Genomic DNA, 15,634 nt, shown 5'->3' with positions numbered 1-15,634 from the left:
TATGTAGCCTCAATTCATATTGTGGTATGAAATTATAAGAGACTTCTCTGTAAATTCTCCTTGTACTTCCCCTTAGAATACTTCCTTCTGCAGGAGCCTAGCAACGTATCGGCAAATGAAGATTACTCTGGCTCTATTTTGTTTTCAGAAGATTGTCAGATCCCTAACCCTTGCATGAAACTGCGATACCTTTGGAGTAAAGTGTGCACTTCAAGCGTTTTACTGCCTTGAAGTTGACACTCTTTAGTTTGTTCAGCTCCCAAAAAGCCCCAGAGGACAAGAGAAGCAATAAAATATAAATGCATACCTCACAGCAGATTGCCCTGCGTGGGGGCCTGAAAAGCTTAAACCCTTTTAACATTGTGCTTTCTGCATGTGTGTGTGCTGTTTGTTGGTTGAAGTGGCTCTCCACTCCACCCCCCTCCATTTTTGAATTGGTCCCACATGAAAAGAGGAATTTAATCATACAGGTCCTGGAATGTTATTGTTTTATAACAAATTGATACCAGGAACTAAAGCTGAGGAGGGTGTTTGGATTTTTTTCCTCCCTTCTCTTTCTCTTTCTCTTTTCTTTTTTGTATGTGAAAAAAATAAATGTGATTCAAAGTACACTTGAAAGCTGTTGGGAAATATGAATGTGCTTTTGAAGTAAAAAAGAATTCCATTTGTTAAACAGAAAATGAAGCTGTGCACTTCAGCTTTCAGTTTTACACCGCAAATAAAATGGCAGACTTTTGCTTTCTTGTTTCCCCTCTTCCTCAGACTCCCCCCAACCCCGTTCCGCCCTCTATCTTAAAAGCCCAGCATGGTGTTTAAAATGCTAAGAAGCCAGCTGGGAATAAAGGAAGCTAAAGCAGCTTAGAGAAATCCTAGATGGACTTTAAGCTCTTGTTGATATGGTTACTAAATGGCTCAGGTAGGAGCAGGGACGGCAGAGCGGTCAGAACTGTGTCACTGTGGACAATATGGCACAGAATGCCAGGTGTGGAAAGGAGCAAGGCCGGGTCAGCTTGGGAAATGTGAATTCAGCTCCCGGGTTCATGGGTGTGCAACTCTGCACAGCCTCAAAATAATCTCCATTCCCTTCATACATAAGGAATCCAAAGGGAATATAGCATGAGGAACAGGTCACACAGTCACTGGCATGTTCTTTGGTCTTGGGGGGATTGGGGACAGGGTCTCAGTTTGCTTGTGGTAAACTGTTCTTGACTAATCTGAGGCTGGTCCACCTCTGAAGGGTTGGAGTGCAGCTTCTTGTCTTAACCTGAGTCCATGATTAGGTGCCCTTGTGTTCTCCCCTCTCCCCCATGAAATGAATGAGTAACTGTGGACTCATTCAGCCTTCCTTTTTCTGCTGTACCTTTTCTGCTGTACCAAGCACAGGCCTGCGTTTTAAACCTCTTTGCCCAAGAGAGGTTGTGGTGTTGGTGTTTGTTTTGTCCCCCCCCCCAAAAAAAAAACCCCCCACGGTTTACTGGTCAAGCAGAGCAAACAGCAGTCCACAGAAAACCCGATTGCCTTTTACTCCGGTTCAGCAGCAAAACTCTGGTTTTCCTGGAGAAAGTGCTTGGGTAAAAAAACACACACACTTGGACATTAGGCTTTAAAGCCCAGACTTGTACCTAGAAATATGGCACAAAAAGGCTGAGTGAGCCCTATGTTATTGGTGGCATTTTTGAAACAAACAAACAAAAAAGTATTAATATACTCCTTGTTATCTACATTGGCCCTGACAATATTAACCTAGTTTGCTTATCAGGTTGTTGCAATGCATGTAAATACCAGTAAGTTCCGAAAAATATGTACATTTGTGACATTTCGTTATCTGCATGTGCAGAATCTTCAGTTTCCAACATGGAACCTGGCAAAGGAATTGGATATTTTGGTTTAGCAAAAATCTTAGGAATATACAGTATTTAAAAACATGCATTCATATGAAACCGTTTGGGGGCAGCGGAGCAGTGAGAGGGGACGCTTCTGGGTGTAGATAGCAACGTGTCTGGTTGCCTGTGGTGAATAGAACCATCTCTAGGTGATCAGGCAAGGGAAATGCATTGTGTGGAAGAGGATGAAAGTGGGTTACAAAGCCAACAGGTGGAGTTTTCAAAATATTGTGCACTGGTAGCTTTCAAGGACTTATTAATCGAGATTGGGGAAATATTTGTTGTTTAGTCGTTTAGTCGTGTCCGACTCTTCATGACCCCACGGACCAGGGCACGCCAGGCACTCCTGTCTTCCTCTGCCTCCTGCATGTAGCTGGTAGCTTCAAGAACACTGTCCAACCATCTCGTCCTCTGTCGTCCCCTTTTCCTTGTGCCCTCCATCTTTCCCAGCATCAGGGTCTTTTCCAGGGAGTCTTCTCTTCTCATGAGGTGGCCAAAGTATTGGAGCCTCAGCTTCACGATCTGTCCTTCCAGTGAGAACTCAGGGCTGATTTCCTTCAGAATGGAGAGGTTTGATCTTCTTGCAGTCCATGGGACTCTCAAGCATCTTCTCCAGCACCATAATTCAAAAGCATCAATTCTTCGGCGATCAGCCTTCTTTATGGTCCAGCTCTCACTTCCATACATCACTACTGGGAAAACCATAGCTTTACTCCTTGCCAAAATTTGGGGTGGCACATTCGTGTTCCTCCCACTGCTGGCATGTTTCACTTTGCTGCCATTGCTCTTTGGAACTGTGCCCCCTGCACTCTTGCAAAACATTGTGAAGCATAACAGCTTGTGCAATAGGGGAAGGGTTGTAGCTCAATGTTGGAGCACTGGCTTTGCATGAAAGATGGTACCTGGTTCAGTCTCCAGCATCTCCAGGTAGAGCTGGGAGAGGTCCCTGCCTGAAACCATGGAGAGCGGCTGCCAGTCAGTCCAGACAGTATTGACCTAGATGGACCAACGGCGTGGCTCTGAATAAGGCTGCTTCATTCTCTGTTACTAATAGTTCCATTTCTTGGCTGTGTCCATCTTGTATTCAGAGCTTCTTTGTCCACAGCTGCTTACATTCACAGGAATGGTTGGCTTGAAATTCCTTCCGAAAACCATCAGGGAGAGTCAGCTGCTTGCTAACTACTGTATTTAACGCAATATGGTTTGTGCTGCCGAGCCAACTAGACAAAATAATAAAAGGCACCCAGCCCATTACTGCATCGCCCAGACCACAAACCAAGGAGTCGCCAGCTCACTTTCGCATTCCCAGGCCCTAAAATGTGTGCTAAAAATAGAGGACGGCTTTTCTGGTTAGGCTGCTCCTCCGTTCTCAGCTATTTTGGTGGAGAGAAGGATACAACGTGCTTGCCAGGGGGAGAGAGGAAAGCATTTCTGTGAAGCATTTATTGAGAGGAAATGTAGGTTTGGGGCAATGCCTGGTAGATTATGGGCACAAAGCTAATAATGGCAGAGGTGAATAACAGGAAGTGAGAAGGGGAGTAAGAGAGGAAAAACTGCTTCCAGACAACAAGAAGACAGATAGGAGGTTGATTTATACAGAGTCACGACTACTGCGCCATCTCATACCCCTCAACTGTCCCGGGAAAACCAGGGCATCCTGTATTTTCCTGCGAGAGCACGGTGGCCATTTTTGGGTGCCATGAATCTCACACCACAATCTCACCCCGGGGGGGAAAGCGCTTTTTGGAGGGCTGCAATCTCACACAGGTCACGTGACTCACGCAGGAGTGTGCCCCTGGAATATGGCGTCCCAGTTTCCCCCAGTATTATCTACACCAGAAGTAGCTAACGTGGTGCCAGCTGCATGTGGCTGGACTCCAATTCCCATCAGCCTCAGCCCACCAATGGATGATGGGAAATGGAGTCCAGCAACTACTGGAGGGCCACCACTTTGGCTATTCCTGGTCTACATTGACTTGCAGCCATTTTCCAGGATTTCAGACAGGGCATCTCTTCTCAGCCTTACCTGGAGATGTCAGGGGTTGAACCTGATGCCATCTGCATACAACACTCATTATTCACCCCTGAGCTTCAACCCTCCCATCCAATGGTTTATCAGACATTTTAAAACCCTCCATACATTTGAATAAATGTCCCCTCCTCTTGGGCAAAAGTAACCATCCTACTTCCCGCAACCACCTCCCCAGCTGGCTGCCTTCCTGTCCTAATTCCTGGACTGGCTTTTCGTCTCCCTCCACCAATCTTTTTCTTTATCTGTATCTCTTCCCTGCTCTGTAGGTAAAGGGATGTGTTTTCCCTTCCTCCTACAGCTGGAGATTTGCCACCGCGGCCAGATAGTGGTTTTGGCATTCTACCTTTTATTCGATGCTAGTAAATACGGCTTTTAAAAGTCTGCATGCACGTGAATGAATTAATGTGTCTGAACTTCGCAGTCGCCCCCCCCCCCCCAAAAAAAAAGTGGCAGCACTTTTCATGGCAAGTTGGGGACAAAGTTATCGGTTGTCTTTGCTCCCTCTGCTGGCAGGAAGTGAAACTTGTGACAATCCAAATGGTGCTCTTTCTGTAGGTATTGTGTTCATAGAAACCCTAGTTCCGAGCTCTTGGGAATCTGAAATCAAGTGCAAAAGCTAGTAAGAAATACAGGGAGGTGTGAGGAGGTCTGGGAAACAAGCAAATGAAAGATAAGTAATGGAAAGATGGAATTGTTTTTAACTATTTTTATTTTGTATTTTTCTTTTTTCTTTTTTCATTTTGTAATATTTTGAAAATCTTAATAAATATCTTTCTTATATATATAAAAAAAAGCTAGTAAGAAATACAGTAGATGTATGTAGGAACAGAGGGGGCAGCTGGACTCAAATGAGGGCGGTATTCAGCATTGTTCAATTACCCCAACCCATCTTACTACCCAGTTGGTGTTTGCTTTGTTTGGTTTTTCTGCAAGCATCTCCAGTTCCTCATCCCCAGTGTGGGCAAGAGACCTCTGGACCAACTGGCTACAGACTTTGAGGCTAAAGTTGCTTGATTTCGGAGTGATACTTTCTTAAAAAACAAAACAAAGAAACTATTTTTATTAAAGCTTGAAAGAGAGAGAGAGAGAGAATTTACAGGAGTCAACATCAAATATCAAGCATTTTTTTAAAAAAGCAAGAAAACCAATAGAGAAAATTTAAAAAAGGAAAGACTTCCAATTCTCCATCTATCAGCTGTAAAAACTTATGCAAAGCTCTTACTTCCATAACATCCCATTCTTCTGCTTTCCATAAGCTATCCATCTCTGGCCTGTGAAAGTGTGGGGAGGTGGACTGTTATGATGATGATCATTTTACTACAGTGGTACCTTGGTTTAAGAACAGCTTCGTTTATGAACAACTTGGATTAAAACACTGCAAACCCGGAAGTAGGTGTTTTGGTTTGTGAAGTTTGCCTTGGAATAAGAACATGTTTCTCTTCCTGTTGAGTGTGTTCCATTTGTAAATTGAGTCCCCTGCTGCTATGGGAAAGCACACCTTGGTTTAAGAATGCTTTGGTTTAAGAATGGACTTCCGGAACGGATTAAGTTCATAAACCAAGGTACCACTGTATTAGGCTTCCTTCCATTATGTTTTTATCATTGATGTTCCACAATGTGTTTTTAATGTTGTGCACTGCCCTGGGATCTTCAGATAAAGGGCAGTATATAAATTGAAATAATACCAATATAGTACTGCTAATAATAAGCCAACCTTTTTTTCAGTCTTCAAACCTAGATATCGAGAGCTCATTTTTCTTTTCGTGCAAAAAGTCCATAAGGGGTGGCTTTGGAGCGATCTTGACTCTGCACTGATTTCAGCTCCTCTTGTTTTTATGGTCTGACTCCACATTCCTCCCCAGCTACTGGCCTCAGTAAATCATGTTTATGAATCTTCTATGTGTCCCCTAGTGTGGACCTGCCCACATTAGGATTTTTTTTAATGTTGCATGCCATTCTGTATTCACTACCCTGGAAATCTTATAGTATATCTATGACCCAAGAGGGTCAGTGCCAGCAGCTACACTTAGGACTCAGTCACACATCTGTTTGTCCCCCAAGGCATGGGCCTGGGAGGATTTCCTTTTGTCTTGCCACTTCCCCTGGGAAAACCCACGGTTTACTGCTGAATTGAAACCAATGTCCATCGGGATTCAGCACTAAACCACGGGTTCTCCCAGGGGAAGTGGTGTGACGAAAGGGAAAACAAAAACAAAAACTCTTGGACCCATGCCTAAAATCATGGGACAAGCAGAAGACACTGCAAGACACATAGGTGGCGCTGTGGTCTAAACCACTGAGCCTCTTGGGCTTGCCGATCGGAAGGTTGGTGGTTCGAATCCCCGCAGCTGATTGAGCTCCCATTGCTCTGTCCCAGCTCCTGCCAACCAAGCAGTTTGAAAGCACACCAGTGCAAATAGATAAATAGGTACTGCTGTGGCAGGAAGGTAAATGGCGTTTCTGTGCGTTCTGACTTCCGTCATGGTGTTCCGTTGCGCCAGAAGCGGTTTAGTAATGCTGGCCACATGACCCGGAAAGTTGGCTCCCTCGGCCTGAAAGCGAGATGAGCACCGCAACCCCATAGTCTCCCTTCACTGGATTTAACTGTCCAGGGGTCCTGTACCTTTACCTTATTGCAAAACAAAGAGAAGGGTGGGTGAGCCCGTACAGACAATGCTGTCCAAATACAGTTGGGGGGGAATGGTGATGAAAAACTTACAGGGGTTCTGGTTAAGAGAACTGCACTGCCATGCTTAATTTATAACCTTTTTGCTTATTGGTTTTTGCTCACCCAGTCAGAGCAATAGAAACCATTTATATAGGATGATCCAGAGACCTGATATCAAGTTTGATATTTCTCTAAATTTCTGCCGTGAAATAGGAGACAGGGAATGGCACAATAAAGGATAGATACACCCAGAATTGCCCTGTAGCAGCCTTAACTAGCCTGGTGTCGTCCCGTTCCCCCCTCCATATTTTGTACCATGGAACCTATCATCCCTGGGTGGCACAGTACATCCCTGAGATTTGCAGTACAAAACAACTCCCTGGAAAGCACCAGGTTCGTGAAGGCTTCTCTACTGCTTTCCATTCATTTATGTAGCTCAGAAGGACCCAGTATCACAGAGAAGATACTGGACGAACAAGCCCTTTGGCTGGCTTGGGCTCTTAATTTGGCAGGATGCTTAGAAAGAACATACAGCTTGACCCTCTCTCCTTCCCCTCTTCTGTGTCCTTTGCAGATGATGTTTCTCCCTATTTCAAGACGGAACCAGTGCGTACACAGGTTCACCTGGAGGGAAACCGCTTGGTCCTGACCTGCATGGCAGAAGGCAGCTGGCCTCTGGAGTTCAAATGGCTGCACGACAACAGGGAGCTGACCAAATTCTCTCTAGAATACAGGTACGTCGCAGGTGGCCTTTCACTCTTCGGGGCTCTGTGAAGTGGCAGCGAGCAGTTCCTCCCTCCACCTGGAGCCTTGTCCCTGCAGGCTGCTTCCTGTCATTATCCCCATGGTAGCAAAAGCCCCTGGGGCATGTGTCATCTGCAGCTTCCAGCTGGTGCACAGGAACTATTCCAGGTCTTTAATCAATTTATTTTCTTTTATAGCAGCTAAAAATAATAATAGTGGCTTTGGGGAGGAGGGTGGAGAGCGTTCAGTTGTTTGACGCATGCAAAAGGTCACACACGAAACTCTAGAAGTGTGAGATTTTCTATGAAGTCTGGGAAAGCTAGAAAGGTGGAGGGGGGGGTGACAGTGTCCAGAGCAAACAGGAGCGCCGTGAGGCAGGGCTTGTCCACACTTCCACCAGTGCTGTGTCTATAAAGTAGCCTTTCTCAGCCTGTGGGTCCCCAGATGTTGTTGAACTACAACTCCCATCACCCCTAGGTAGCAAGGCCAGAGCTCAGGGATGATGGGAGTTGTAGTCCAACAACATCTGGGGACCCACAGGTTGAGAACCGCTGCAAGGATAGGTCCTAGTGGTTTTCTACTTGACCCAGGCCTTTGCCTTCATCCTTTCCAAGGGAAAACCCACTCTTTGCCAACAGATAGGAACAAATGGCTATCCAGGGGAAACCTGAACTGTTTGCTTTGGTTGAGTGCTAAAGAATTGTTTTCCCTGGGGGGAAAGTCGCTAAAGTGTGGACTTAAGCAGTCAGTTAACTCTAAGCAGAGTGTGGTGGATCCCCCAGCTCATGAATCCTTAAAGCCAAAACGGAAGGAACGTTTTCAGGGAAACTATATTTCGTCCTTATCTAACCTCTCCTTAAAAAGACAAAACTGAAGAGAATTTGTGCACCAGTTGTCAGTCAAGCAACCCTTTCCCCGCAGGGCTGGCTGTTCCCAAATAATTTGAAACAAACACCCTCGAAGAAGCAAGCAGATGTAGCAGTTGCGACATCATGTTTATTGGGCCAGGTTTGCCCCACTGGCCAAAGTAGATTCCTTATCTCTAGTGTCTCCTTTCTTATTACTGATTTGCAAACTAGCGCCCTAAATTCTGCCTCTGTCCAAGATGGAAACTTGCTGCTTAGATCAGGAGTCGGCACAATACACATTTGCGGAATCTACTTTTGTTTGTACTAGAACTCCCAAGATCCACCAACCAGAGCAAGTTTTTTCTTGATTTTCTTGTTCTATCTTTTTTGTAAATTGAGGTTTTTTAAAGCACCGTAATAATAATAAAGCAGTGTGATTTTTTAAATGAAATAAATAAATGGAGAGAATTCAAAAGATGGGCTCCCTCTGCTTGAAACATCTGGCCCCTTGGTGAGCCAGTTCCAAACCCCCTTGAACTGGGTCAGATGTCAAAGGGGTTCCAACACGCTACCCAGTTCACCCTGCTATTGCCCTGCCCCTATTCACCAGGGAAACAAAGAACATAAGAAGACTCTTATAAGATGAGACCAGAGGCCTATCAGTTCCAGCCTTCTGCCTTCTTAGTGGCCGGAATGTTTCTTGCATTTGGGCATTTTGAGAGTTCCTACGGAACGCTCCAAAGCGGAGGGGGTTGGTGCATCGCTGCAAACTACTAAGTGCCGATCAATGTAAAATTCGCTTCCCTAGAGTATGGCCTCGTTGGCCATATAACTAATTTCCTGGCTTTCATATCCCTCAGTTTCAGGAAGACCTATAAAAAAAAAAATCCTTGCTGACATGATGTCCTGCAAGCTTCAGATATGAGACTCACCCTAGCCGAATTAATCCACCCCTAATAGGAAGACATCCTCTCTTGATTTAAAGACTTCAAGTGATTTGGGAGCTCTTCCCAGCCTCCTCTGGTGAGCAATTCCTGTGTTTTAATTACTGTCACAGCTAGGAAATGCACTTATTTTAAGCTTGTCCAATTACTTCTCCCAGGTACGGGAACATGTTAGCCCTCTGACTGCAAGATTGAACAGCGTGCTACGAAGCTGTGGCTTACCCGTGTTCAAATATTTATATACATTGATCACATCTCCCCTTCAGCCCTTCTCATGGTTAAGCCAGACAGATAAAGTTCTCAGTGAGAGAAAAATGGGGATGAGGTGTGTGCGTACCAGCCATTTGGAAGTGTTAGCCTTTCCACAATGTATATATATTCCCCCCCCCCTTTTTCTTGTATACAATTCATGCTTGGATAAAACCAGATAACTTGCTAAGCTGTCAGATGGCAAAGGTGGTTGCTCACGAGTAACCAGGCAGGACTCCCACCTGTCTTTTTCAGGTTTTATTTAGGTGCAAAACTATTTACAGTGCAGAACCCCAAAATTCATGTCTGCCTCAATCGCTAGCAGAATCTGGGAGTGCTTGTTTCCTGGACCTCCCCCAGCATAAAAGTCTCGTTACGCCCAGCCTTTTCCTTCCCTCTTTGGGCTTTAGACTTCTGCGCAGGGTGGGCGACGGAAGGGGCGTGCTTCCCTCCTGGCCGGCTTTGCCAGGAGCGGTGTTGAGGCTCCTACCAGCATCCTCTGGTCCTTTCACCTCTTCCCCACTGGAGGTGGGGCTTTCCTCATCACCGGAAGAAGAACTGCTTCGCAAGATTTCCAGAGGCTCCCTGTAACACAACTGCCCCTCTGTTTCCCGCCCCTGTTTTGATGGCAGTTCCCTGACATAAGCTCTTCACTTTTCTGAGTTCAGAGCCATCTATAGTACCTGACGCACATTTGTTGACTACTAAAGAGCCCAGTAGAACAGAACTTTGCTTCTCATTGACTTCTGAGACTGTAACAGGGCAAATCTGTAGTCGGAGGTAAGTTCCATTGTGTCCAATGGGATTTTTCTCTCATCTAAGTGTGCATAGGGTTGCAGACTAATTCATGTTGCAGGCCCATGTTATATGCAGCTGCAGTGCTGCAGCTGCTGGGGCGGGGATGAGGAGGGGCAGTGGAGAGATTGGGGGAGCTTCCTGGCAGCATCCTGCAGGGATGCAGGAAGTTGATGCCACCAACCCAAAGCTCCCCTTCCTGATGCTTCCATTTTGAGTTTCTCAACCTGAGCGCACATTGAACTGTTCATAGACTGAGTTGCACCTGATTATCTAGTGGCAGAAAAGCTCATGGGAAGAGGAGGAGGAGACAGCAAAAGTAAATTGTGATGGTCATTTCTGGCAGTGGTTAGTTCCTGGGCTTTAGACTTTAGCCATCTTACGATAACCTTGCGTAATAGAAATAGAATACACCAATGAGCATTGGGTTACAGGGCACTAATTCTAGATCGCATCTTTTTATATATAAAAAAAGTTGAAAAGAAAAAAATATTACAAACTGAACCTTAAGGCATAGTTCTGATGTAAAATAATAGTAATAGTAAAGTTTACACAAGCACTGAAGTGGAGAGAGACTGAAAGTTGCTAGTATAAAAGTCTTTCATGTTTTTTCCCCACCTCTAGCCACACTGAGTTTTTGCAATAGTTTCTCAGAAAGTGTGATGTCCCAACCCAAATTACCTTACACCATTTCCCTACATTTAAACCCTTTGCTTCTTTCCAATTTCTAGCTGTCAATATTCCTGCTGCCATCACTTCTTAACATTGTCCTTTGAATATCCATACTTCTGGGATTCTTACTTTGTTTACATTTTCAAACGGGAGACCTAAAACTGATAATAATAGCTGAGCTTTGTGTCCGAGCTAGCCTGTCTCTCAAGCAGATACCACCTTGTGCATTGGCAAAATATACAGCAGATATACCAGGTGCCGAAGAACAATTGTCAATCTGGCTTTCGCTGCTTATTAATTTGTGTAATACTTGTCCTTCTCTGTTAATTTGTTGCCGTTTTGTCTGAGCACCCGGAAGATGAAAAGCACCTCTAGTTGCTTTTGACGCTTTTGTAGAGTTGTTCCTTCTTCAAATAGCTTGTTAATTACCCTCCATTCTGATTGCTATCGTTTATCTTCCGTTTGCTGGTAACTCTGTGCCTCCTGGTTTGCAGCAGTCTCTCTCAATCCTGCCTCAGAAAACTGACAAAAATAATAATAATAATAATGAAAAGCTTCCTTCCATCTCTTTTGCTCGCACTTGGGCCCTGCCGGTAATTTGAAAAGAAAGCGAGTGTCATGGAGTCACAGCCACTTGAGGCTTGTCTTTAAATCAAGCCTATGCTTCTCTGCATCTCCTCTGTGTATGAATGTGTGTGTCATCCTCCCCATTTTAATCAATAATTCAGCCCGAGACAAGCTATTTCCCCATTTAAAGGCATCAAACTTGAAGGCATCTTGCTGCCATGGCAACACCTCCTCACTCTAGGACCCCAGGAAGAAAGGCAGTGTCGCCAAGTGTGCAGTCCCTTCACTGACAGATGCTCAAAAAAGCTGCCTTCGGTGCCAGGCCTACATCACACGCTGTGGACAGCAGCTTCAAGTCTTACCTCAGAGGAACAGAGGAAAAACTTCCTTTTTCAATGCAGCATCACACAGCTGTCTTAACTGAGCTGAGGATCTGAGTGTTTCTGTCATGTGGAACCACTTCGAATTGGGTTGTGGGTAGGAAAGCCAGTATTTGTTGCCAAGGTGAGCAGCTCTTAGACCAGGTATCGCCAGCCTGCAGGGGCTGTATGTATACCCAACCCTGGTCAGCCACAGCCAGCATAGTGAAATGGGATGATGGGACTTGTAGTCAGTCATCACATTGGCACCACATCGACTATCCCGGCCTCACAATCTCAATAGCGTCCTGCTTGTTCCCAGCCTCACAAATAATTTGCATGGCTAACATATCATGATCTGCTGTTAACCATACAGCGGTACCTCAGGTTAAGTACTTAATTCGTTCCGGAGGTGTGTTCTTAACCTGAAACTGTTCTTAACCTGAAGCACCACTTTAGCTAATGGGGCCTCCTGCTGCCACTGCACCATCGGAGCACAATTTCTGTTCTCATCCTGAAGCAAAGTTCTTAACCCGAGGTACTATTTCTGGGTTAGCGGAGTCTGTAACCTGAAGTGTATGTAACCCAAGGTACCACTGTATTCCATTTGCATCAGGTCATACACAGGAGCTGGTCACTCCAGAGTTAACTTCAGTCGCTGTTTCATACTCAGAATTGCAAGCATAAATTAAGCTAATTGAAAGGTTTATCCAGTGGCACAACTGTAGCTGCAAAAGTCGCTCCCTTGTGGTTCTGGGAACCACAGTTGTGGGGACATATTTATTCCAGTTCCTTTCAGTTGTATAAGGAAATGTTCACATTGCCGCCGCAGGTCTGGCGTAGGCACTTCTTCTGGGATCTAGCAAAGCCACACGGGGAAGTGGATTCAAACATTTCTGCAGCCTTTCAGAGCCACACTGCTGAGCAAAGGATTTGCCTCAGGCCTGCCTGTGTCTCACCCCACTGACAGACATGCCTGAAAGAGCAGGGAAAGCCACTCTTTAGCTCACCTCTGTGCCGGAAAGGTGATTAACAGGTTTTGAGGGTGTCAAAGTTTGCTGCAGGTTGCTCAAGTGCTGACAGGATCAAAGCCCCAGGGTTCCAGAGGGAGAAAGCCATCACCCAGAGGCAGCCAGAGTGGTGCAAGTCAGGAACCCCAAGTGGTGGCTTGGCCAGAGGCAGGTGTCATATTTCCAAATCAGGTCCTCAGGGCAGCACCAACTGCAATGGAAAGTGACCACCAGGAGGACAGCCTGCCAGCGCCTTCTCTGCAAGAGACAAGTTTGCTCTAACTTTGAGGCTTTATCAGTCCAGATGGAGCTTCATTGATCCCCTGGGCCATCTGACGAGGTGCCAAGTCAGCTGGCGGGGCTTCTGATGCTGCCTCAGTGACGCTTCTGTTCCTTGGTAACAGAGGTCAGCCTAAAATTCGGCTAGCAGCCATACTGCTTCAGTGGGGCAGTAGGTGACGTACCGGAGCCTGGCTACCAGGAGTGCAGGTTGAGACTACTGGTTCATTGCATTAGATTGAATTAGGGCAGGGGTGGCCCTCAATATGCTTTTGGACTCCTCAGACCCAGCTGGCATGACCCCCTGTCAGGGATAGTGGGAATCCAGCGTGATCTGGGGAGCCACAGCTAGTGTGGTATAGCAGTGAGAGCAGTGTTCCTCAAGCATGGGTCCCCAGCTGTTATTGGACTACACCTCCCCACATCCCTAGCTAGCAAGACCAGTGGTCAAAGATGATGGGAGTTGTAGTCCAACAGTAGCAAGTTCAAGTAACCCAAGTTCAAGAAACACTGAGTGTGTTGGACTAGGACCTGGGAGACCAGGGCTCAACCTCCCACTCGACCAGGAAGCTCACTGGGTGACATTCGGCCAGTCACTGCCTCTTAGCCTAACCTCCTTGAAAGGGTGGCTGTGGTGGTGGTGGTTCAGTGAGGAAGGGAAGAACCGCATAGGCCACTTTGAGCCCCCTGGAGAAGAAGGTGGAATATAATAAATTCAATAAATAAATAAGCCTGGATAGCTCAGTTGGACAGAGCTTGGTGCTGATCATGCCAAGGTTGCAAGTTCAATCCCCGTATGGGACAGCTGCATATTCCTGCATTGCAGGGGGTTAGATGTGATGATCCTCAGGGTCCCTTCCAACTCTACAGTTCTATGATTCTATTAAATACCTAAGTTAGGGCTAAACTACCCATGACGCTCAGGTTGGTTGGCTTCCACCCAAAGCAACCACAGTGAAAGCTGGCATTTCAAAAAGAAATTTGCATGTGGAATAGTAGGTGCTTATTCCATTGCCGCTAAGCTTTCATGTCCAATTCTGCATTATACCAACCCTTGAAAACTATATATGAGCACAGGGAACATTATGCATGACAAGAGCCTAGAGATATGTTCTCCCAGCCCTCACCCCATTCAGCCTTTGATCATTCATCCCAGACAGTGATAATACATCAAAGTTGATTGTTTGCTGGTAGAAGAGAGGAGAATATTCCTTTTTACTTTATTTGTTTTTCATTTGTTGTGGCACAATATAATCATGTGCCACTACGAATGAAGTGCAGTGACCTTAATGTTAAATAGCAAATGGCTGTGTAAACCAGTTTTGCTCAGCAGATGTTCCTAGAGTATTTCTAACATGCACGGAGTGCCTGAAAAACAGCAGATGCATAAGACAAACTATTCAAACACTGTTGGGAGCTTCTGTGCTTTTTTCTTTTTTGCCATTGTTAAGATTAAAACCATTTTGTGCAATTTCACTAAGTGGTATCATCATGGTGTTATAGGAATACACACAACCCACTTGACTTCTTGAATTTGCCATGCTGAAGTTATTTTTGACACTTTCCTTGACTGCAATTATGTATTAGAAAGTGGCAGACCGAATTTGGAAGTGTCCTTGGAAATTGTGGGAACCTGTGGCATTCCAGATGTTGGACTCACATTCCTATCAGCCCTCCCATCACAGATGATGGGAGTTGCAGTTTAGCAACATCTGGAAGGCCACAGTTTCCCTATTCCTGTAGCAACCGTACAGAGGTACCAACATACTCCTTTCACCTGTACCATCCAACAGGATAGGATGTTCCAAACTTCTGCGATACCAAAATTAAACTCTACAAGAACTGTTTCCTGCTCAAATCTTCATTGATGCCCGGTACCACTAGCAACAGTGACCAGTCTGATTAATTGCCTTTGAAATCTTGAACGAACCCTTAGATGTAAACCCAAACTTATTTGAAATGCACATTTAATTGAGTTGTTTCTCCCATAGCTATTCCTTGTTAAGTAGATTCAAATGCTGAACTCAGATCTGCACATGTGGCAAACCATGCCCAGCCCACCCCCCTTGGACATCTATGTACAGTGGTACCTCGGGTTACATACACTTCAGCTTACATACGCTTCAGGTTACAGACTCCGCTAACCCAGAAATAGTACCTTGGGTTAAGAACTTTGCTTCAGGATGAGAACAGAAATTGTGCTCTGGCGGCGCGGCAGCAGTGGGAGGCCCCATTAGCTAAAGTGGTGTTTCAGGTTAAGAACAGTTTCAGGTTAAGAACGGACCTCTGGAACGAATTAAGTACTTAACCTGAGGTACCACTGTATTTGTAGACTGGATGTTGTAAAACGGAACACCAGTCAGTGGTGAAATAAAGAAGAGGGTGGCAGTGTAGTAGCAGTCCTTGAAAACCTCACTTGCTGTTAAGAGTCCAAGCCTCCATTTTGGACAGCTCTGCCCACTGTGAAAGTTACCAGGGTTACACCTGTGTTCCTCACAGCAATCCCGTAACATATATGCAACTTTTGAGCACCAGTGAGCATGGGCTACGCTGGGAAGGTAAGATACCTCCTTGTCTCGCCAGA

The 15,634-nt window shown here is 45.5% G+C and overlaps 1 protein-coding gene across 11 annotated transcripts in view; it reads left to right on the top strand.

The window, feature by feature from the left end:
- SDK2 (sidekick cell adhesion molecule 2) overlaps positions 1 to 15,634 on the top strand; it is a 330,246-nt gene that overhangs the window by 174,677 nt on the left and 139,935 nt on the right. For 10 of the 11 annotated variants that reach the window (XM_077924059.1, XM_028713980.2, XM_028713965.2 and 7 more), the window contains exon 2: positions 7,158 to 7,317. In XM_077924059.1, coding sequence (XP_077780185.1) covers positions 7,158 to 7,317 — 160 coding nt within the window. Of the gene's footprint in view, positions 1 to 7,157; positions 7,318 to 15,634 lie in introns of those variants that run through there. The other variant, XM_077924061.1, reaches the window with a different exon arrangement.

Source organism: Podarcis muralis, chromosome 2, assembly GCF_964188315.1.
Source record: "Podarcis muralis chromosome 2, rPodMur119.hap1.1, whole genome shotgun sequence".
NCBI classification, from domain to species: domain Eukaryota; kingdom Metazoa; phylum Chordata; class Lepidosauria; order Squamata; family Lacertidae; genus Podarcis; species Podarcis muralis.
This window is presented reverse-complemented; position numbering and strand designations above follow the sequence as displayed.